The following is a 25,230-nucleotide window of genomic DNA, read 5'->3' as shown; positions in this document are numbered from 1 at the left end:
ACGAAAAACCCTGTATACCAGTATTGTTTGGGAACAGACCTGTTTGAGAGCAGTGTAGGGGAAAGGGACCTGGGGGTCCTTGTGGACAGCAGGATTACCATGAGCCTGCTCTGTGTCCTTGTGGCCAAGAAGACCAATGGCATCCTGGGGTGTATTAGAAGGGGTTAGTAGGTTGAGAGAGGTTCTCTTCCTCCTTACTCTGCCCTGGTGAGACTGCATCTGAAATATTGTGTCCAGTTCCAGGCCCTTCAGTTCAAGAAGGAGAGGGAACTGATTGAGAGAGTCCAGTGCAGAACCACAAAGATAAAAGGAGCAGAGCATCTCCCTTACGAGGGAGCAGGGTCTCCTTAGGTTGGAGAAAAGGAGACTGAGGACTGACCTCATTAATGTTAATAAATATGTAAAGAGTCAATTCAGGATAATGGAACCAGGATCTTCTCTAATCTATTCTAAGGATAGCACAAGGAGCAATGGGTGCAAGCTGAAACATAAGAAGTTCCACATAAACATGAAAAAAATTTCACAGTACGGGTAACAGATCACTGGAACAGGCTGCCCAGAGATGTTGTGGGGACTCCTTCTCTAGAGACACTCAAAACCCACCTGAACATGTTCCTGTGTGACCTAATCTAAGTGTTCCTACTCCTGCAGGGGGATTGGACTAGGTGATCTTTCAAGGTCCCTTCCAATCCCTGATATTCTGTGATTCTCTGAACTTGTCTAACTTTCTTTCAAACACCTGTTAAATTTTAGAATCTGTGTCATTCAGTTCAAAGGAGTTTTAACTGCCTTATTTTGATTGTTTTAATAGTCTCTATTACTAATTTCAATTGATACTACATAGTTCTCACAGGAGAAAATACATTATTCTTATAATTCATCACTTTCTAATCTGCCTATCTCCCATTTTCCCGTAGCTGTATTTCTTTTCCATGCTGTAGGATACACAGTAGTCAGTCACTTTTCAATCAAAAACAAATTGATGTGGTAGATATCTCTCTGTGAAATTTAGTCAAATATGATTTTTTTTTTCTGAAATACTGAGACCAGAGTATGAACAGGAGTAAAGCTGAAGGCTGATTTATAGTGGTGTATTTTCTCTACTCCATTCTTAATATTTAGCTGGATTATTTTATGCAACCTAAATATGGACCTAAGAATTATGTAGTGCACGTAGATGAACTTAGAGCATAATAGCTTGTTGATGTTACTTATGATAGTAATGAGCAATAGACTTATCATTTTATTTGCAAACTAAGTTTATTTATCAGTGCTATGCAAATAAAGTTACAAAGAATCAGCACAAGCTATGGTCTTTGAACTCCCTCAAAATGCAACAGGCAGAATATGTGACTAACTGCGAGACCTCAGTCACTCAAAAATTATTTATATAGTGATGATTTAGCAAGCTGTGACACAAGTCTCTCATGTTCTATTAAAATAAATCTGCACAGTGGCTCTTACTCAAGGCTGTGAAGTTACTCCTCATAAAGTGTGGCAAAAGTAACTTTGACAACATTCTGGCCAAACTGTTGAGAAGAGCCTTAAAGCTAAAAATGATAAAAAGGGACTTAATGAGTCACATTTAAGAGAGGTAGCAATGCAAAAGAATATACAGCTTTTACAGAAATACAAGACTTCAGAAGTGATAAAATGAAGAAGGGACACCTGTCCTATGTGCGCTTTCTTTAATAGCATGTTTGCTTAATTAATTTCCAGGTGCTTTCTGGTAACGCTGCAAATAAAATAAATTGTCCATATTTTGGTATATAAAAAGAGTCAGTGACTGGAATCAAGGTGAAGGAAGCACAGCTGGAAGACGAAAAGGTATTTCAGAAAAATTCTTATATATCTTATTTGGAGTAGAAGTTCTATTTTTCATTAACTAGGTTTGAGGAAGTAAAGGCTTATTTACTAAGGAGTTTGGAGGATACATCTTTACACAAGAGGTTTTTACTTCTGAAATTAGATAAACTTAAAAGACTATAGCCAAATATCACCACTGTTATTTATGGTGGGGATAACTGAAAACTGTATTATTTTAATTAACGGTAAGAAGTAACTTCTGACATACCACACTGCATGGGTGAATTCAGTTTTTATATTGCAGAACGTATTCTGCATTTATTTTTTTCCTTGGGGAAAAAAAAAGCTTTCTCATCTTTAGGCAGAAGGATATTTGGTATATTACTCAGTCTTTATGCAGATTATGAATGTAGAGTCTTCAGGAATAATAAAAGCAGAATAGCTCAAAAGAGCAAAACAAACTATATTTCACATACTTCATGCCTCATCATGATTCTATTATGTTCATAAAATCAATAAAACTAAAAAATTACTGTTTTGCTATCTTTGTGGATATGATCTCTATCAAAAGTACAAGTACTCTCAAGCAACTGACTAACAGTCAGTCTGCAACTGACAAACAACTCTGTCTTCAGTCCAAAGAAAAGAAATAGAGGCTAAGAGTAGTTCTTCATAATTAGGCATGCAGTCTGATTAGAAAGTACATGTGAAAATGAAGTATGAGGAAAATGCAAAAAAATCCCAGATTCATTTACTTAATTACATAGTTCTCTCTATCTGGCTATTCTTTTCTTATCGGAAGTATGAAGGATGCTCTGAAAGTAATGTCTGCTAGCAATAGAGCAATAGAAGTTGAACCTTCCTGACAATACTCTGTTTCATTTTGTTGCTGTGTGATAGCAGCAGGGGGGCAGTCTGACAAAATGGCATCTGACATGGAAGTATGCATGAAGCAAAGATGTGGAACTGAATTCCTGTCTGTGGAAAAAAATCATCCATTAACATTCATTGATAGTTGCTGAACATTTATAGATACAAAACAGTGGATGTGAGCACAGTGAGATGGTGGATGATGCTTTTCAGCAGTGGCAGCAGCAATGCAAAAGACAAGTTGTGTTCTGGATGTCCATGCACAACTGTTACATCATGAAGAGCATCTTGATCAGTTCATCTGTGTAAATTGGTCAGTTGCAACCAGGGAACTGTATATGGTGCTCAATATGAGCTTCAATGTATTGAAAACTATGGTGGCAATGTTTGAATATCACAGTTTGTGTCGGGTAGGTCCCATGAATGCTCACTGAGAAACAGAAAGAATGTTATATACAACTTTGTCAAGATCTACTAAAGAAATACAAGGATGAACATGGCAATTTCCTGGATCACATAGTTACCACCAACAGATGTTATGTCACCACTATAAATTGGATTCAAAATGGCAGTGCATGGAGTGGGAACATGTGAATCGCCCACATGTGAATTGCAACATGTGAATTTTCTTGTCTAAGAAAGAGCTCAAGACACAGTCTTCAGAGGGTAAAGTGATGTGCACTGTCCTTTGGAATAGGAAAGGAGTGCTTCTTCTGTGTTTTCAGAAACACAGACAAACTGTCAACTCTGACAACTATATCATGACACAGACTAAGCTAAAGGCTTCAACTTCCAGAGTCAGGCCAGAGAAGGCGGCATTCTTCCTTTTGCAACATGAAAATGCCAGGACCCATACCAGTCTGACAGTGAGGAAACACATTACCAATCTTGGCTGGACTGTCCCACAGCAACCACCTTACAGTCCAGAGTTGGTGTGTACTGTTTTCTATCTGCTAAGGTGAAAGATGGACTGTGTGGGCAACATTTCCCTGTCAATGATGATGCTATAGTAGCTGTGAAACAGTGGCTCACCTCTGCTGGTGAGGTAGCTGAGAATTTTCCCTATCAAATAGAGCTATTATCTTTTTGTATCTGTTATGTTTTCCATTGAAATAAACAGGAGACATTACTTCCAGAGTGACCTGCATATCTCATGCTATGGTTGGGTACCCCCTAACAGTACAAAATGACAGTTCTCCAAAATTAAAATTGATCTCATAGAATTTTTTTTTAAAGAGAGAAAATAAGAAACAAAACGAAAAAATGGAAGTGACTGTAAATCATTCAGCAGAAGCACTTCTATCTACTACACATGATGTCACTGACATAATTCGTCAATTCATTTTAACATTTAAAATCTGTTTTGCAAAGTTAGACAGCATCAGATTTGTTTCTTTTTGTGCCCGTTGAACTATACAATGGTGAAAACTATTCAAAATCTAATTGAAGTGGCTTATCACTTTTGATTACATTGAAAAAAAAAATGTCGAAGAAAAGTGAGTCACTTAACGAGGAAGCTCAAGTGTATTGTGGAAATCTTTGAGTCAACATTTTCAAAGGGGAAGCAAAATGTTTCAATAGATTATGTCAATACCGTAAGATATTCTGATAAATATGCATTCCACTAAACATTCTGATAAATATTCCAATAAATAAATAAAGTACTATGCTAGTGCTTTTTTTTCAGAATTTCCCCCCAGTTGTTTTATCTTGACATGAACAGACCGTCAGTGCAGTGTGTTATGCTGGTTGGTGGTCATGAGGCAAATAGATGCACATGTTAATGCATTAATGTTTTGACCTTATAAAAATGGTGCATTTTAGCCAATTGAAATTACAAATAATTGAGTACAAATTTTTCTTCTTCTACAGAGGAGTTGAAATTATTTGTAGTCAGTAGCACATTAAAAAATTGTCAGTTTCCCTTTCACAAACAGTGAGCATGTCTGTAAGAATTTTAAACAGAAGCATATTAAAAGGTTTCAGTGCAACTACAACATTTATGGGTATTTTTCTTTTTAGAATAATTGAAATTAAGAAGACACACTCATTAAACCACAAATAGATAGATAGACAGATAGATAGATAGACAGATAGATAGATAGATAGATAGATATGTACATACATACATACATACTTATATACATAGATAAATAAGTAAAATCCTGCCTGGAAAGGACTCTTTACTACATTTCAATTCTATTCCAGAAGGAAATTGTGATCCATTAATTTAAACATTAACGCTATCAATGTTTTCAATTTTAATTTTAGTTCTGTTCGCATATTTTAAAGAATGTTGTTCTTATTTGAAGTAGAAAAAAACAAATGAAATTTTAGAAATAAATATTTCTGGTTCTGTTAAAAGAAATAGGACTAACTTAGTTAACCTTCAACACAGGTGTTACTAAAGACTATGAGTAGGGGAATTCTAAAAATATGTATTTTAAAATGGGAGGACAATGAAATGGAGCAATTTGTCTTCTCTGTCTTGTGTAGAGAAAAAACACTGTCAGTCTACACACTGTCATTGTGTGGGTGTTTAGCTGCAAATAAAAGACAACTCTAGAGTGGAAAGGTGAAAAATAATCTGTTCAGAAAGTATAGCTCAGTACAAGATGATGCAGAGCTAACAGACACCTAAGCATGGAACTTCACTAAAAACCATTTTCTTTTATAAACACATATGTGATTTATGTTTTTGTTAAGCCTGGAGATTAAAAAAAAATCTAACGAAAAAGTCTTGGAATTTTCTTTCATTAGAAAAGGATTTGTTTTTCCTCCATTCACTGCTAAATCAGGTAGTTATCTGGGCTGTATTTTGACAATAGGATTTTAGAGTTTACAATATAGAGAACTAAGTATTTGTCATTAAAAAAAAAAAATAAGGAAAAGAAACACACAAACAAAATAACATTAGAACTGTCATCTGCCAAATAAATTACTAAGGCAGCCAGCAAATACTTTACACCACCCTAAGCATAAGCAGGCTAAGCAGTTAAAGTAGTAGGCTTCTATAACTGTGACACAAGTGACGCAGCACTTTAATTTCACTCAGGGAATCTCAAAATCCCGTGAGTGCATTAGTACTGAAAAACCATTTCAGTGAGTTACTCTCAGTGACTACACACTTCATGTGAGATTAGATCTAAGAATCTCAGATTCTCAGGTACCTATATTTGCTCGTCATAGTTGCCCTTGGTATATAAACTCCCATTATAATCAATGGTAATCTAATAAGTGTAGTCAGAAGAACAGTGTTTTAATCCATTTTAAAGTATACCTCCTGAACAGAAGACAACTGCTGCCTAATTGCTGTTAGTCGCCATTTTATATGTTCTTTTCTCTCTTCCTTCTCCCATGGAAGGGCACTGCCTCCTGTAAATTCCCTCTAATTTGCTAACACAATACAATTACTCTAGAGCACTAGTATCCAACCTTTTGGCTTGCCTGGGCTACATTGAGTGGATAGTATCTTGAGCAGCATATAAAATATACAATATACTCAGTTATATGAGTAAGAAAACGTATGTTTTATTAAAACAGACAACAAAAACAAAAAACTAGTGGGATGTTTGACCTTGTTTTGGTTAAACAAATGCTTCAGTCTGGTTTAATCAGAGTGCTTACAATTCTTAGTGAGTTCCCAAGGTGCTTATAAGAGATTTTTGATCTAATTTTATTCTTCTTTATTCATCTTTGGAAGTAATTATTCACAAATGTACATACTGCCAAAAAGCAATAGCAGAACAAGACATGATAGTGAAATAAGGGATATTTTTCTCTGGTAATATAAGGCATATAAAAGCCCAGTAAAGAGACATGATCAAATTTTTGAGTTGACTATCTGATTGCAACTGTATTCTACCTGAAAATTCATAGGTAATGTATTTATGTTAACTGAAAATACGGTCACAAATATCCAAAAAGAAAAAATCAATGATATTTTCATCAATTTCGAAACTCATTCTCAAATTCCTTTATTAAAATGGAAAGCAAGGCTGTCACTATTTTTCACTATTGTTCATAGCAATGCATTAGAAAGTGTAAAATTATTCTCCATATCTTGATTTAGCAATTCTTTGCACTCTCCTTTGTCCTGGTTTCAGCCGAGTCAGTGTTAACAGCACAGCAATGGTTTGCTTCTTGCTGAGCAATCTATGCATGCCTAGGGCCAGACCAGACTGCTTGGTGGTGATACATGATGGTGGTAGCAGGGGGCCAGCTGCAGTACAGAATGCACCAGGCTGTGTGTTGCTCATAGGTCAGACATGATTGCTTTAGATCATCTCTACCCAGCCTTTCCAGTATGGTCATCTGAATCACTCTGTGAACTGCACTGGCAATACCATCTTGGTGTGGAGAAGATTCAGATGTCCATACACAATTTGGATATTTCATAACACACTGCTTTGTAACCTCCTATTTTGTTTCCAACTGGAAGAAGAGCCTGCACAGTTCTGCCAGTATCCTAAAAATACCTTGGATAACCTACATCATCCTGCATGTCAGCACATATATATTTGTGAAAAGCTGAACTGTGCTCCATATCTCCCAAATTTAATGGGCATTAGACATCTAGTAATCCTCACTTAAACTTTCATCATGACTGCCGTGACCTCCAGCACAAGTCCTACAAACTGTTAGTTGCAACAGATTCTGAGAGGAGTAACTAATGACAAGTTGCATTTAAATTGTTGGATGTTCTGAAAAAAGAAATAAAGATGTTTTTCCTGTCTGGCAACTCTAGCCACAGTGTTCTGAGGCAATTTAGTACTACTTACTTCGCAGTAAGAAATTCTTTACCTGACTGTCAGTTGCTTCAAATTGTCCCTCAAAGCAAAACAAATGAAGTGTCTACCTTAATAGATCATTTTGGAATAGAGATAGATTTCTATTAGTATATATATATTAAAAAAAAAAAAAAAAAGTAGAAAAAAGAAAAAAACATTAAAAATAAAAAACAAAAAGAGTTCACAGTTTTCTTTGTATCACACACTACAAGTATTGGCATTCATCTTACTTCAGCTCCACAATTCTGGTTGTCTGGTATTAGGTAGCAAAACCATTAGGATGCTTTTTGCAAGTAGATTGAGATTTAATTTTATCCTTTTCTGAGAAGGAATTTATTTACCCCTTCATCTGTGATTTCTTATAAGTAAAGCAGACCTGATTGTACATTCAGTCAAACTCAAATATTTGATACTGTTTTTTCTTCATTTAAGTGCTATTTGGTGTGTGCCCTAAACCACACTGCTGATTTACTACATAGAGTATGCAAGAAAGAAATAAGGGAGGAAATTAATTTCACCAGTTAGATGAACAGCAAGTACAAGTCCACACTGAAACCTTCCATAGGTTTAGTGGTGGAGGAGGAATGAAGGAATTCTGGATCTCAAGAGATAGTGAAACTACAGTCTTAATCTTTCTCAGAAAATCGAAGCTTCTTTTCCAGAAGCTCTTTCAGAGTCAAGGTATGTTTGTCGCAAATAACTGAAGCTTGTGTACACTCATCTATAAGACTGGAAGCTGTAAAGCTAACTCAATCCCTTCTGTCAACTTAGATAATATTATGCATTCATGCATAAGTAATAGGGTGCAAAGAGTAGCCAACAGAAAGTAGCAAACACAAGGAAATTTCAAGGGAATAGTAAATAGATGGAGTAAAAATGACAACTAATTTTAAAAATAGAAGATTACCAGTGCCGCAGCAGCAGCTTCAGGCCTATCCAAAAAGCTTTGGTTGAACTTCGTTAAACAACTTCAAAATCAAAAGGAGTTTTAACAGGAGAGCAACAAAGATAGAAGACACCAAGACCAAAGCCCTTCAATGAATGTACAGAAATACTAAAACGCAGGTGATTATCAAGCATGAAGAGTATCTTGGCTGTGTCACTAGTACCTGGGAGATGTGAAGGGAGGGGATACATTCTGAATTTCTTCTAATTAACGTACATACATCACTGTGATCATTAGCATCCTCTAGAAACTGCTAATTAAATATATTTCATGAATGAAAATACCTTTATAAAGGAATCAGCACATGACCTGCATGACAGTGGACTTACATGAAGCTGACAGTTTCCCTTATGCTTATAGACCTCAGTTAATTTCACTTGTTCTGTATAAACTAATTCAAACATTTTCACAGGTGTTTCCAAGGCTGAAGCCTTATACAAAAAATTATATAAAATGTGATAATTAATGAAATTAAAAGGTTGCTTATGACTTTTTTTTTTCTTCCACGTGCACCTTGACTTGAAGCCATATATAGCATCATTTTTATTCTTTTTCAATGGCTAGGCCACAGTAACTTCATATATTATGCTGAAGCTATGACGTGTGAGGCTGCCTTGTGAAAAAGAAACTTAAAAAGCAATTCTCATACATCTAAGAGAATAGAATGAAAAAAAAAAACATTTGGGTATTTCATATTCTGCTTAACCTGGTTTATTTTGTTAGATATGAATAAAATTAGTAACAAGTTTTTGCAGATGATATTGGGTACAAATGATATTTCAGTAACAGATAGCTTGCACATGCAACCTTTTTGATAGGAGAACAAGGGCTGCCACACATATGTAGGTCACAGCCAGAGCCACCACAAGATGCAGCCGTATGCCCACCAGAGGCATTTATGGCACCTGCATGAGAACACATGCCTAAGAAAGGGCAGTGAACAAAATGGAAAGGAGCAAGAGCAGACACAGGAAGTACTTTACAGTAGAGTTGCTAATAATCCCAAAAGAAAAATTACTCTGTGCGTAACATATGGTGGAGCATGGATTTTCCTAAAGAGACTGCAGTTATACGTTAATATAGAGGAATTGAGTAAGAAGGAATGAGTACCAGAAGAGAGTGAGAATTGAGGAGCAGTAGAAATAAACTGCTGCAACCTGATTCAAAATTCCTGTAATGCCCCTCTCATTATAGAAGAGACTAGGTGTATGCAAAGTAGACATGGGAAGTGGGAGGAGTCAGAAAGCAAAGTTAAGCCTGCAAAAGCACATGGATTTTTTCTTTATCTCTTCAAATATCCATGTGCTTTTTCCTAGCACCCAAATCAATAACTAAATGTCTTAAGTTACATTTCTTAAGTCTGTTATGTTTGTGACAGCAGTTGAGTGATCACCCCTGTTTGTATTTCAACCTACAAGTTTTCTGTCTTTTTTCTTCTTCCCTGCTCAAAAATGAGAGAATGAGTGAGTGTGGATGATTTGCTATCAGTTAAGGTCAACCCACCACACAAATACATTAGCATAAAATATGTAGTTCTGCAAAAAACATCAAGCCAGAGAAGTAATTAGGTGAAAGGAATACTGAAGTGACAAACATTGAGGAAATAAAATTATGCAGTGTTTTGTACTCCAGTATTTGGAATGTTTTTTCTGTAGAGATGTGGTAGCATTGGAAATTAATAAAAAAGACAATGTAGTTGGTTGAGAAAGTTAACAGAATTCTCCTTGAAAATGATATAGAAGTAAATTCCTGACTAGAAAAACTGTCTCATCTATCTATACTGCACTGTTATTTGGAATAATTATTTTATTAGTCATCTTCTTTGATAATTCATGTGAATTTGATAATTGGCTTCAGCAAAAGACTTAAAATAGTCTCTAACTAAAAAATGAAGAGTTTGCACTTTTAAAGTGGAATATTTTATCTATATGTATAATTTTCTAAACTTATGAAAGGTTTTGTATGGTTATTTCCTTTCCTCACACTTTCTTCTTTAGTCTGCTGTAAGTTCTGAAACAACTATCCTTATTACCTCACATTGCATTGTCTCATCTTCTACAATCAGGTTTAATTTATAATGATTATATCTGCTTGCAGTATGAGCATCTAATGCTTTTACATGCTGAATTAACTACCTGTGTATCTTTTCTTTTCTTCCATACAGCAGTAAAATATATTTTCTTCACTTTTTCCTTCATACTACAGCCTTTCACAGCTAAGCATAGAGCAGATGTTAATACATATTCTTCAATATAATGTCAAAAATTAAATGACAGAAACGAAATAATACGAATTCAGTAATGTAATCACCACTAACTTAGGTGTATTATTTAGGTGATGATGAGAAATCACAACTGCCTGTTAATGTCTTTTATGTGACTTGCAGAAAACATTCTGAAGCTAAACAGTAGTCTGATTTCTTCTACCACCTAACACCTCACAGTTGCATCAGGAATGCAAGTATGATACAAGATGTGTGTCATGTGAAATGTATTTTATTCTCAGTAGTTAAAAAATGAACATCCGATTAATGTGAATTGCTTTATGTAAATTTCCAAAATAGTTATCAGACTATTTACCAGTTATTAGATAGGATCTAACACAAAGTTTCTATTTTATGTCTTTTTTCAATCCAATGAACTAGGAATTTTGCAGTAAAGCATGTGGTTTATCATATGAGGTATTAATAATGACATTAAAAAAAAGTCAGTGCCATTTTAAGAAAGCTGTGGAAGATGTGGAGCTACATTAAGGAAGATTCTTTCACCTGAATTCACTACAGTACACATTTCAAGACATCTAGAATCTCAGAAACTGTAAGTTTATGTATACAAGTGTGTGCATATATACTAAAATAATAGCCATAATAATTGCTAAAATAATCAAATTATTCTCCGTGCATATTTAGAATATATTATCTGAGGCAATCATATAGATCAAATTACATTAAAAAAATAGTCCTAATTTAGTATTTTTTATCATATTTGGTGATGAATCTTACCAGATTCTGCAAACATTTATGTAGCCAATGTCTTCCCATGATGAATTTCTTACAGAGAAACGTAAAAGAAATTCCTAAACTAAATCTCATTAGGAATGTTATGATGATGATTTTTTTTTTCCACATTAAAAAAACAAACAAACAAACAAACAAACAAACAAAAAAAACGGAAAAGCTAAAGAGCACAAAAAGAGCTACTGTTCCCTGAAGATCCATTGATGCACTGCAGATATTGGAAAATACTGCTTACAGTAATGCTTGCAAAAAAGCAGACTGTATTACCATATACTAATGGAGCTCAGTTTTTACCAGAGCTTCATCATTATTATGATCTTCCTCCAAACTGTGATATTCCCTAGTTAGTGCTTCAGATGCTTTCACTCCTATTCAAAGTAATGGTTGTTCATAAAAACAGTGGATAACAATCTTACAGGTTAATTAAATCTTTAATAGCACATTGTATTCAGAAGTATGTAGTAAGAGATAATAATGATGAAATGCCACATTAGTAAACAGAAATTAACTCACTGTTTTACAAACATGGCTAGCAAAATCAAAGAGGTAAACGTATTTTAAAGAAGAAAACATTATTTCTGCGTCTGTTTTGCAATCTCATTCGGAAATAAGGATCATTTTTAAAACTACGTACTACACAGGGGAGAAGGAAGTAGATACCTGTTGTAACTCGGAATGTATTCTATGTATTACACTAGCCATACTCTAATAGTTTGCAATTTGATATGATAAGTCATACAACTGACTTTATCGTTTATTGTATTAATGCAAATACAAAATATATAGGGAATTTTTTCAGTGTAAAATAGATTTTTCATTTACACAACAACTTCAATTTTTTTTTTTAACAAAAAAACAACAATAACAAAATCTATTTTTATAGATGTACCTTGATAATGAGCACTAAATCCACGGTATCGATGATTGCTGTCAGTTACAAAACGCAGTCTAAGCCAATTTTTGTTGCTGATAACTGGAGGAGGTATATTCATTCCAGAGAGCCTGAATTAAAACAGACAAAAAGTATTATTAAAAGATGAAAAGTGATCAGGGTTGAAGATAGTAGATTTTTATGAAGTTCTGATAATGTTCTGTATGGATCGTCAGGGAAATGGGGGAAGGAGGTAGAATAAAGTTGCATAAATCACTCACAACATCCCACAAGCAACACCAGCCAGCACCCAAAGCTCAATTTTTATTGATGACTACAGTGTTGTATGTATGTATTATGATCACTTTGGGCTCTCTCTTCAGGATTTCTCCCCTCCAAGCACCTTGTCCCTGGCACAACCTACTTACTGTGTGGGCAGAGAGAGAAAAAGAGAATGCCTTCACAATGTGCAGGCATTGCTGACAGCCAGAACTTTAGACTGTCAACAACACTGCTTTAGTCCCAAATCCAAGCCACATGAGTTTCTACAAAGAAAATTTTCTCAAACCCAGCTAAACTGTGTTATTTTAGCTTGCTGGATTTTTTGTTTGTTAGGTTTGTTTTTTTAGTGTTAGGGCATTACTCTAATCACGGTAGTTTTTCATCTTGATTTGTTCATTTGGAAGGTCTGAGTTAGAGGTAATGATTTTCTCACTAGATAACTTGAATATCTAAAAGTGAATAAGCTTTTCATAAGAAATCTTTCTATTAAGTCAATAATGCAAGATATTTTTCCCACTGAACAAATAAAGGTAAGTCACATCTTCAGTATGTCAACATACATATTTAAGTCCCTCCATTTATTTCTCAACAAAGCTCTTCCTGTAGTTAACAATGAAACACTAGCCATTTTATGTTCAGATATTATGGATTGCTCTCCTATTCTGAAAAAAGAAAAAAAAAAAAAAAAAAAAAAAGCCCTACTACATAATAGGATATAAGCTTATTCAGGCAATCCACCAGTGAGAGCATGAATGGATTCTATTTTATAATACCTTACTTTTACAGAGAAATTTTCATCTAGCATTTGAATTGGCTTTGCAAAGTACAATAATATCATTATCGGTATTGTTATCTCCATTTTACTGACAGAAACTCATACACAGTGTGAGAAAGCTTCTTCAATCATCTAGCAAAACAGCAGCTAAATGAGAACTATAAGAAAGTATCTTCATATTCAGTTAGCTTTTACAACCTCAGTCAATATCTCTTGGTGCATATCTGCACAGAGTCTTGTGGAACTGTAGAATCATAGAATCCTTAGAGTTGGAAGGGACATCTGAAGGCCATCTAGCCCAGCTCCCCAGCAATGAACAAGGACAGCACAGCTAAATCAGGTTGCCCAGGGCCTTCTCCAGTCTCGCCTTGAAAGTCTCCAGGTACAGGGCTTTAGTCACAGCACTAGGTAACCTGTTGCAATGCCTCACCAACATCACTGTAAAATATTTTTTTCTTGTATCTAACCTAAATCTACCCTCTCCTGAGCTTGAAGCCATTTCCTCTTGTTCTATCAGAGACTAAATGTCTCCTTTACTGTAGCTCCCCTTTACATACTGAGATGAGACTGACTGGCAGGTAATTCCTGAAGTCACACTTCTTAAAAACAGTTATGATGTTACCTTTTTTCCAGTCACAAAGAAGTTTGCCTGATTGCCATGACTTTTCAAATATCATGGAGAGTGGCTTGAGGACTACATCAGCCAATTCCCTTAGGATTCTGGGATGCATCTCAGTGGACCTACAGATGTGCTTGTGTTCAACTTTCTCAGGTGGTCACGAATATGATCTTTGCTTACAGTGGGATGGATGTTGCTTCTCTAAGTACCTCCAACAAAACCAAATGTGAGGTCTGTGTCGTGAGTGCTTACCAGAGAAGACTGAGGCAGAATAGTTAAGTACCTCAGCGTTCTCCTTGTCTGATGCTATCAGCTTTCCTGTGTCACTAACTTGGGGGGATACACTCTCCTGGACTTTCCTTTTCTGTTTGAAGTGCCTGTACTTCTTGGCATCCTTTGCCAAGTTTAATTCAAGCTGGGCCTTGGCTTTCCTGACCCCACCTCTACACAGCCCGTAAGCCTGTGCATTTTTTCTTTCACATCAGTTGGTATCTGCTGGACCAGTAGGTCCCAGTTCAGACGTGTTGGTCTCTTGCCTTCCTTTCCTGACTTGCTGCACTTGGTGATGGAGAGATCTTGCACCCTGAGAAAAGCCTCCTTAAAGACCTGCCAGCTTTTCTCTGCACCCTTACCCATGGGACGTGTTACCTTCCATGAGGAGGGTAATTTGTTTACTAACTCCCTGAAGAGCTGGATTTTCTTTTTCCTAAAATTTAGCTTCCTAATTTTATCTTTGTCTCATATCCCTCCAGAACACGAACATAAAGCATAGCATGGTCACCACAGTCCAGGCAGGCTTGAATCCTGATGATGCCAATCAGTTCATTTACATTGGTGAGCAGCAGTCCAGTACTGCATCCCCCTGGTAGAGCCATCAATTACACAACTCAGGAATTATCCTCAATGCATTCCAGGAGCCTCCTGGATTGCCTACAGCTGATGGTGCTGCTTTTCCAGCAGATGTCTTGGTGGTTAAAGTCCCCCAGCAGGATGACTACTTGCGACTGCAGTGTCTCCTGTAATTGCAGGTAGAAAGCCACATCAACAGGCTCTGTCTGATCTCATGGCCAGTAGTAGACACCCTTTTCTGCCTTGGTCTCTAACGGTTACCTGTAGGCTTTTGACTAGCTCATGACTGTAATTCAGAGATGGCTCCTGATATTCTATTCCTTTCCTGATGTAGATTGCATCACCCTCACATTGCTTCATGCTGAAACACTATTTCATTTTCATATTATTATTAAGCATTTTATTCCAGATGTCCTATGAAGATGTATCTTCATGGTAAAGTTAGATTAATGATAACTTTGACAAATATAAATATTCAGAACTAAGAGAAAAAATTAAATCAAAACAAAACTTTGCAACATCCAAATTAATTATTTTTGTTCTATCCTACTTCGCTTTGTGTCAACATATTCTGATAAAAGATCAATTTCAAGAAAAAGCAAGAGCAAAGAAAATAAACTCTCAAATATCAACTGTTTCTACTGAAAAAATCTTGTTTTGTATAAAACAAATTAGAGCTTTCATTAAATCTTTCTGTTAATAGTCTGCTTTATTAAAAGTGATACACTCAATGATGAGTAATAGCTTTGAAAAAAAGTACAGGTAAGAAAACTTGTGTTATCTTTTCTGTAGATTTTAGAAGTTACAATTGAAAATTTAGCTAGAGATTTTGGTTTGATTTGGAATCTATATTCTGAACCTTGAGTGATGATCCTCATTATACAATGAACAGATGTCCAGTTCTATGGTTATATTAATTCAGAAGCTATTTGTTGAGTAAGCATATGCTAAATTTGAAAGGTGTTGATTTTAAAAACAATTCATCTGTATTTTCAAAGAGAGAACTTTTTTACTTCTAATAGATAGGACTGACTAATCATTAATCTTAGGGTAATATTTATGTTTTACTCAACAATGGCTCTGAAGAAATTATACCAAACTTTATGGGTTTTTTGCTTGTTTGTTTTCTGTCCTATAAATTATAAATAAGACAGCAGATATAAAGCTTGAAAATTAAATGTGGAAAATGTTAATTAATGCTAAATATGGGGTTCTCATACCTACTAAAAGGCCTGGAAAGCAGCTTTTCTATTCATCCTATATTCAACACTCAATATACGCTTATCATGCAAATGATTTCCAGATAAGGAAGCAGTTCTGATTTCTCTACATTACTACAAATTCTGCTGGGGTGGATGGTCAAGTGACTTTTGTTATGAAAAAAACTGTTTGCATTCCCAGGGTACAATCAATTTAGTTTTGCTTTCAGCCTTAAGGCATTTGTCTGGACTTACTTCCAGATTTTGAGTTGATATATTTGAAGTCAATTATATTCATAATAAAAGAAGTAATTTAGGAGTGAAGAAAAATAATAAAGTACCCCTTAAATATATAGCTAATAATCTTGTGTATTTTACTTTGTGAGGAAAACTTTTGATAGAAAAAAAAATTGTGGTACTGTTCCTTCCATTCTTTCACAGCCAAGCTATCTGAAAATTGTATGTGTTTTAAGATAACTTTCCAAATTTCTGAAACTATTAGCACCCTCTGTCCCTCAATGATTAACATATGTGAGAAAATGCCTATTTGGCAACTGGTTATGAATGTGTCATTGAATTCTTGTTCTAGAGTGTTTCTAAATCGTGGAAATCCACATGCTAATCTTACTGATTTCATCTGGAGAACAAAGAGAATATAACTTTTTTCAGCTTAAGAAATTTACACAAAGTCCTATATCCAAGGAATTTGGAGGGTGATGTTTAAAAAAGGTGATGTTTAGAAAAGAATTTAAGAAAAAAAAATAAACAGTGCTATGAATTAGCAAAGAAATATGTTGAGTGGATAAGAAAGTAAATACTGAGGTGATAAGGAAGTGCTTGTGCAAATTCTTGCACCTCTATTTGGGATTCCTGCCCATACTCCTGCCCCACTGAATTTCCGGTCATTTCCACATGAACCTGAAAACACAGTTCTCCAAGGAAAAATGGGCTCATACTTGTTGGTAACTGATGTAAGATCTAGCTATTCTGTATACCTCTCAGGTAGGCTGAAGCTAGTAATACTGTTCCAAGAAAGTATGCAAAACATAGAATTTGGGAGAGACCCATAAGGTTTATTGAGTCTACTCCTGACTTCACACAGGAACACTCAAAAATCAGACTATATTACTGTGAGCATTATCCAAATGTTTCTTGAACTACAGCAAGCTCAGTACCTTGACCACTTCTCCAGTGTCCAATCATCCTCTTGATGAAAAGCATTTTCCTGATAGCCAGCCCGAATATCCCCTTTCAGAGCTTCATGCTATTCCATGAGGTTATATCATTAGTCACCAGAGAGCTCCTGTCTCTCTATTCTGTCTCATGAGGTAGCTGTATGCTTCAATGAGGTCTCCCTTCAGTCTCCTCTGAGCTGAGCTGAACAAATCGACATCATATGTCTTAGCTACTCCTCATATGTCTTCCCCTTTAGAGCATTCACCATCTTTATAGTCCTTTGGACACTCTCTAGTACTTTTATACCCTCTTTGTACTATGACACCAGGGTGCAGTTGGCCATCCTGGGCATGTTGACTCATGCTCAACTTCCTGTTGACATAATCAGGAGCACTGGTTACAGTACTTCTTGGTTTGTGCATATGTTATGCATATATAGGCTTTTATTTTTTAAAATAAATATTGACAATTAAGAAGTTAGAGCGCTTCTTCAGAAAACTGAGCATAGCAGTTTAATACTTGTTTCAAAAAAAAGTGATGGGGCTCCCAGAATGTCATCCTAGTTCATCAACCTTTGTCAAGTAAGAAAGAAAATGAAAAATATTCTAGTTTTTAGAAGACTACAGGAAGAGGACAAAAATAGTCAACTCTCATTTTCCAATTCTCTTTCAAAATTTCTTGTTGAGGGAACTTGTCTGTCAAACATGCATAAATCTAAATCATGGTGGTGCAAGCAGCCTTCAAAAGAGAAATTCCAACTTTGAAATCCCACACTAAACATTGGTTTAAGTAGAGTATCCATCTTAGCTTATTTTATGGATAAAAGATTATTCTCGTATCAATTAATTTTCCCTTTACTTATCATTTTATTATCGAACAACTCCAGCATTGAATTAGTATTTGTGATATGAAACTGTGACAGTCAACACATTCTACACAAATGTTTTTGTTCTGATGAAACCCTTAGTTAAAGCCAAATAAGCTTATATCACTTATTAGCTAATCAACAGCACAACTGTTTTGCCAGCTAGTTAGCTTTGTGCTTCTCTGCTACATGGTTGCAAGATTAACATAGCATTTAGCTAACAAACTGTCTGGTTCTTTGGCTTTTACCTCTCTTTTTCTGATTTACTACTCAGTATCTACTAAAATGGTATCACTATTCAATATAAAAGCTAGAAGCCTACACCTTCAGGTTAGAAAATATAAAATATTTCTACAACGTAATTGTGAATTTGAATATGAAATCTACTTTCTAACAGCCACAAAGTGACTTTAGTTGTTGTACTTATCATTCTATTTTTTTTTTAATTTAATGCGTGGTTTTTGGAAAGTAGAGGTTTAATTAACTGCCCTTTTTAGTACAGCTGCTTTTCTATATAATAGTTATCTAATAATACAAGATAAATTAGCACTTTCATTTAAATTCTTACCCCTTTAACTAAATGCTACACAATGTAGAACCAACAGCTTCTCACTGCTTGCATAAATGACAATAAAACTATTACTGAAAGAGGTCTTACTAAATAAGTGAAATAAAAATAAAGCTGTAGATGACGTGTTCTAGCACCTACTAGACAGATACTTATGTCTACTACAAAAGGAACAAAGTTCCTTTCTTAGTAACGATAAAAATATGAAAACAAGTTAATAATCCAAGGCATGAGAAAATTTTACCTTATTTGAAATACTTATGCCAATAAGAGTAGTTTTATTTTAAATTAGCTAATACCTTTTTGAGTTTGTTTATCAATTCAATTATTCATTAACACATTTCTCCCTGACAGCTTTTAGTTACACTTCAGATGATTCTTTATTCAGATGATTCTAGCTAAGCATATGCTTATATTGGCTGAGATATTACTAAATCTACAGTTCCTAAAATATGAACTTTTAAATTTATAATTCTTATGTGATTATTCCCAGAAAGTAGAATTGCAAATTGACAAAAATCCTAATGGCACTTAGCAGAAAATGATTCTTTATTCTGCTCCTGTAACTGCCCCTTTCCTGAAATTAGTTTGTCTTCTCTGCAAATTATAAAGCTTTTCATCACTACAATAATGCACTGGCAGTCACTGCCAGCCTACTTCTGTGCCAGCTATGTACTCCATACATAGCTACACTCCATCATCTAGAATATTTTCCTTAATTTCAAATTAAAAAAATAAAATTAAATTAAAATAAGTAGCTTATCTACTATAAAATATATTTTAAATATATATCTCAAAAAGATGTAACTTTCCTCCCACGTTATCCAGAATAGCGTACAGCCTGTTCCAAAACCTGACCACTCTTTTGTAGAAGAAATTTTTCCTAATATCCAACTTGAACCTCTGCTAGAGCAACTTTAGGCCTTTCCTTCCAGTCCTATTGCTAGTTACTTAGGAGAAGCGTCCAATCCCACCTCACTACAACCTCCTTTTAGAGAGCTACTGAGGTCAATAAGGTCTGACCCAAGCCAACCCTTCTCCAGACTAAACAAACTCAGTTTCCTCAGGTGCTCCTCATAAGGCTTGTGCACTAGCCCCTTCATCAGCTTCATTGCCCTTCTCTAGGCACGCTCCAAGGCCTCTATGTATTTCTTGTAACAAGGGGCCCAAAACTGGGCACAGTACTCAAGATGCATCCTTACCAGTGCTGAGTACAGGGGAATAATCTCCTCCCTGGTCATGCTAGCTGCACTATTTCTGAAGAAGCCAGGATGCCAGTGGTCTTCTTGGTCAGCTGGGCACACTGCTGGCTCATGTTCAGCCAAGCACTGAACAACACCTCCAGATTCTTTTCCTCTGCACAATCTTTCAGCCTCTCTGCCCCCTTATATATAAGCATATAACACTGCCTGGAGTTGTGGTCAAAGTGAAGGACCCAACACTTGTTCTAGTTGAAATTCATCTCATTGTTCTCAGCCTAGCTATCTGACCTGTCCAGATTGCTCTGCAGAGCTTTTCTACCCCCCAGGCAGATCAACACTTCCTGTCAACTTAATGTCATCTGCAAACTTACTGAGAGTACATTCTATCCCCTCATCCAGGTCATCAATAAGATATTGAAGAGAACGGGCCATTCTTTTAGTGAAATTGATATATTTGCCAAATTTGCATGATAATTATGAAGCAAGATTATTATCAAATAAAAAGCATGCAAACATCTCTAGTTCAGGCCTTAGTTTAGGCATTATATATGTTCAGAAAAACAAACAAACAAACAAACAAAAAAAACCAAATAGAAATAGTATCTTTGTGAAAAAAGTATACAGAAAGGCTTTTCATAAAAAAGCTTTTTCAGGAAGTTTATAATTTCCACATTTTCTCAAAAGTTCTCAGAAATAGACATGATTTAAAAAAGAATTTCAGAATAATCTGAAAACACTGCTGCAACCCCTTCTAATACTACCAATACTACCAAAGCCTTGTTATAGGCCTACTTAGGTTAACACAGACCCAGATTTGGTGCATACGTAGACTTCTTCATCATTCATGTGATGTGTGCTACAAATCTTAAAAGTTTGTTTTGGTGCTAACTGCAGCTGTGTGAGAACTTTCTCAGTACTATGAGTCTTTTAACAGGTATTCCTAGTTTCTTGAAATAAAACTACTGTATAAAATATTTTGATTGAAAAGGGCAAGGTTCACATATTTTGATAATGCCAGTCAAACTTTACCTATGCACGTGTACATGGCTAGAGGGCTTTAATCCTTAGATAGCATACTACAAACTGCAAAAGACAGTATGAAAGAAACAAGAAATACTGATTGATATCCCTTCCTTCCCAATAGAAAAGTTTCTGACCAGTGATGAACTTCATTTGGTTAAATTAATGAACAGTTCTATCAATCGAGAATAGGAGATATCAATATCTTACAGCTTATTGTTCTTGCTAGACTTGCACATGACTTAAAACCTTTAGTAAAGATTTCTAGTCTTCCTTTTCTATGCTGCCTATAATTGCCTTTTTTCCATAACTCTTGCTATCCTGCGTCACTCTTGTTGTAACAAGCTCCATAATGAATATTTTTGTAAAAATATCCATAACACTAAGAGCACTAATTACCAGATACAAGATTTAGGTTTATGACTTAGCATCTTCAGACACAGAATTTCGGGACAAGGTCTCTAGTCTTTATAGTGCTGCTCTTGGAAGGCTTGGAAGGCTTAGAAGGCTCTTGGAAGGCCAATTACAGTGATGAGATTAATGGGTCTTAATGGCAGTCATTATAACTGTGAATGTCTATTGCATGATAACTTAGGATAGTGGCTTCCTTAATCTCCATTTTTATTTATTTATTTTTCCCCTTTATTTTTTCTGGGAATGTTCCATCCAAATTATACTAAATCACTTCAGAGCAAGGACACTGTGACATATATTGTCAAACAGAAAACCAAAATACCCCTCCTTCCTCTTTTAACATCTATTTCTGTCGATGCTGAGAACTTGAGATTTGAATCTTGTCAAAGATATCAAATAAATGTTACATGCAAATAGATAATTTCAGCTATCTCTGAATAGATAGCAGGAGAGGTCAACAGGATGGATAAGTGTCTATAAGTTGATCCTTTGTAAAAGTACTTTCAATATAAATATTCAAGTAACATGAAAGAAAGTATTTTCATAACTCTGGATTTCCTAGAATTTTAAATACAAGTTATATTTTTGCAGCATCAACATTTTTAAAACTTAGATATCTGAAAAAGGCTTAGCAAGTGGTCTCTGTGACTGAAGCTGTAGAACTTTTATATGAGTTTCAATGAAAATCTATGAATGTATGAAATATATGAATATCTTTGAAATCAAAGCTGTAGGTGTAGGTGAGTATCAAGTGTGTTCTTGTGTATACATCCAGTGTAGTCAAGTCATTCTCCGGATGATTCATGCGTTTATCATCCAGTGAGAAAACAGACTGCTTTAGAAAGCAGACCAGTCAAAATGGTAATTACAGGATTATTTTAACAAAATATGCAGTTTCACTGCTGAGTCCTTGAATAATTCAGATTAAAAAAAAAAAAACAGTAACAGTAACCAGTCAGTCTTTAAGGAGAGAATACAAAGTAATTTCTCCCTAATGCCAGCTTTCTCAAACTTAAAATTGTGTCGCATAAAGGTGACTGAATCCTAGAAAAAAATGCTCTACTAACGAGTTCAGGGTATTACATACCAAAGTCAGTAACAGTCTCTTTCCCAAGGCCAAACTTTTGTTAAACCATGTGTAATAGGAATAAACATTTATTTAATGAAGAATCAGGACACTGACAAGTTTAAATACAGACTTGACTGTTGTTTACACACCTCACAACTGAAGCCAAGTGAATGACAAATACCTGTTTCATATTTTTGGAACAGTAAATTACTACCTTTCAAGATTAACCTAATGAGCTACTTAGAACTAAAGTAATCTTTCAGGTCAAAACAACATCACAAAAATTATTTCTAATTTATAAAATATCAAAAAAGAAAAATTAAATAAGCTAGTGTTTGGAAGGAAGAAAGGAAGAGTTTTATATGTTGTCACCTTGGGGGGAGGAGGGGAGGGGGGGAAGGGGGAAGTGTTCTGAAAAGTCCTTTAGCTATCTATTAATTAATTTTCTTCAGCTAGAGGACTAAAAATTCAACCTAAGACTTCATCAAGATTATTACAATGTCTGGAAGACTTAAAAAAATGTAATTGTTCTAAAAATGTCAGCATTGAAATATATGAAAGCCATGTCATGCCTTTGCAGTGTTGGAAAGAGTTCACTCTCAAAGTAATGTTACTGTAATACAAAGCCAATCTATGAGAAACCACTATATAATTATTAAGGACTGGTGAAAGTCCAGTGTTATTAATGAAATTTTGTAGTACTGCAAATATAAAATGTGGAAAAGTGCCAAGATCAAGAAATAATTTTAAACTTCAAAACTTCAAAATATTGAAGCTTATAAATCCAAATGATGATATGACAAAGATTTTCCAATTAATCTGACAGAAAAAAAAAGTATGATGAAAGATAAGACTTCCAAACACCCATACTCTGATATGTCTGATACTCTGATATGATATAGTCTGTGACAGAGTAATGTGATGTTTTCAACAGAAGTAATAAACATAATTCTGTTCGATAACATTGCTGCCCTCACTGCCTTGTGTATTCATACTTGTGTATTCAATTGCTGATTTTCATATAGATGACAGGGACTTTAAAGGTGTCATTATTCACAGTGCTATGGAAATGCCTCTTATGAAAAGTGACTTGGAGCTTCAACTCAAATTTTCCTAAACATAACAAAGAATCTATATAAATATATGTTAACTTCACCTGGGCTGGACATGTTAATGTGTGGCCTTTCCACCATACAAGATGGAGCAAGCTGCAGAGCTCCATAGTATAACTCAGGAGACCAAGCCAAGGTCAGAACAGCCAGCAAGGAGCAAACAGAGGGCCATTGTGACAATGAGCAGATTCAGTCCCAGCCTGAGTCCCAGCGAGCTGTGAAAGTGGGGCCTTCTCCAAAGAGACTCATCCTGGTGGCCCAGAAGTGATAAAGTGGACACCAAAAGCTACTAGAAAAATTTGTTTACATGGATGTGCCAAAACAAAACTGTTCAATGCTGTTTCAAGAATCTCAAATCACTAAGGGCCTTGGTTAGAGAACTGAGCACCCAGGATAGCTATAAGGATGAGAATAATCACCTGAGTGTTTTCCCTACGGATCTAAATATTTCTTCACTTTATTTTCACAGATACTTTAAATAAAATAGAATTGAATACAACTTGTATTTGACCAATTAATTAATTAACAATCAGACTGGAACCATTATCAGTGAGACGTTTACATAGTTTTCTTCTCCTGAATTGTTGCCAACAGTTTATTATTTCATAATTGGCTATTTTCTCTACTGTCTCGTTATTCCATCTAATGAACTACTATATTTGTAAGCCTACTACCCGAATACATGAAGGAAGCTTGTTCTTGAGTATTTCCTGTAAGCACTAGTAAGCCAATGAAACAAATGAAAAAAAACCTCACATTCTGTCTGATACTTAGCGAGCCATAAATGCAATAGGATTCTATAGCTTGTTACAGACAAAATCTTGCTGAGGCTGAAGGGAACACCCTTTACCTACAGGACCAAATTTGTTCTTAATCCAATTATTATTTCAATAGAGAAAAAAAATCTAAATACAAAAAAGTCTCACTAATAATAATAGTGAACTTGTCTTCATAGTATCTATCCCTTTTTGCTCTTGTTATCCTTTTATCATTCCTTTTTGTCCCAAGATCAACATTTTAGTCTTCCCTAAGCAGTAGGGAAAGGGATGTTTACTGAGAGTCAACATCCTGAGGTCATGAGGTCATCCGTGAGGTTAATGACAAAACTACTCTTCCTCAACATTAGGAAGAATCATCTTTCTTAAATGGAGTCCTATTTTTCTTTTGTTCTTCTTTGCCTCATTTTTTTGCCAGCCTTCCACAGTCTAATTAGCACAGATAGCCAATGTTGCAAAACAGCTGCTTAAGATTGTCAGACCTTCATATGGTGGTTATAGGTGGGAACAGAATATAACATTTTCTGTTAGGTCATTGTCAGAGCCCAAAGATACTAAAAACAGCTCAAGATACCCCAGAAGAATTGTCACTGAATCACAGAATGCTTTGGATTAGAAAGGATCTTAAAGATCATCTATTTCCAACTCCTTTCCTGTGGGTAGGTTGCTATCCACTAGATCAGGTTGTCCAGGGCACCATTCAACCTGGCTTTGAACATCTTTGGGGATGGAGCATTCGTACCACCCTCTAAGTGAAAAGATTCCTCCTAACACCTAAACTAAATCTTCCCTCTTTTAGTTTGAAATGATTCCTCCTTGTCACTGTCAGACCATGTAAAAACTCGATCTCCCTCCTGATTATAAGTTCTTCTTAAGTTCTGGAAGGCTGCAATGATATCTCCTCATAGTCTCCTTTTTCCCAGTCTCAGCAATCTCAGATCCCTCAGCGTATATTCACAGGAGAGGTATTTCAGATCTCTGATAATCTTCATGACCCTCATCTGG

General features: G+C 35.4%; 1 protein-coding gene across 3 annotated transcripts in view; it reads right to left on the bottom strand.

The window, feature by feature from the left end:
* The window catches only part of CSMD3 (CUB and Sushi multiple domains 3), a gene marked incomplete at both ends in the record, with an annotated part of 527,537 nt that overhangs the window by 332,919 nt on the left and 169,388 nt on the right, over window positions 1-25,230 (bottom strand). For all 3 annotated transcript variants that reach the window (XM_079533061.1, XM_079533062.1, XM_079533063.1), the window contains one exon: window positions 12,318-12,430. In XM_079533061.1, the coding sequence (XP_079389187.1) occupies window positions 12,318-12,430 (113 nt within the window). The remainder of the gene's footprint in view (window positions 1-12,317; window positions 12,431-25,230) is intronic.

This window comes from Tetrao urogallus (genome assembly GCF_951394365.1).
Source record: "Tetrao urogallus genome assembly, chromosome: 3".
Taxonomy (NCBI): Eukaryota; Metazoa; Chordata; class Aves; order Galliformes; family Phasianidae; genus Tetrao; species Tetrao urogallus.
The sequence above is the reverse complement of the archived record's forward strand: the minus strand, read 5'-3'. Positions and strand labels throughout refer to the sequence as shown.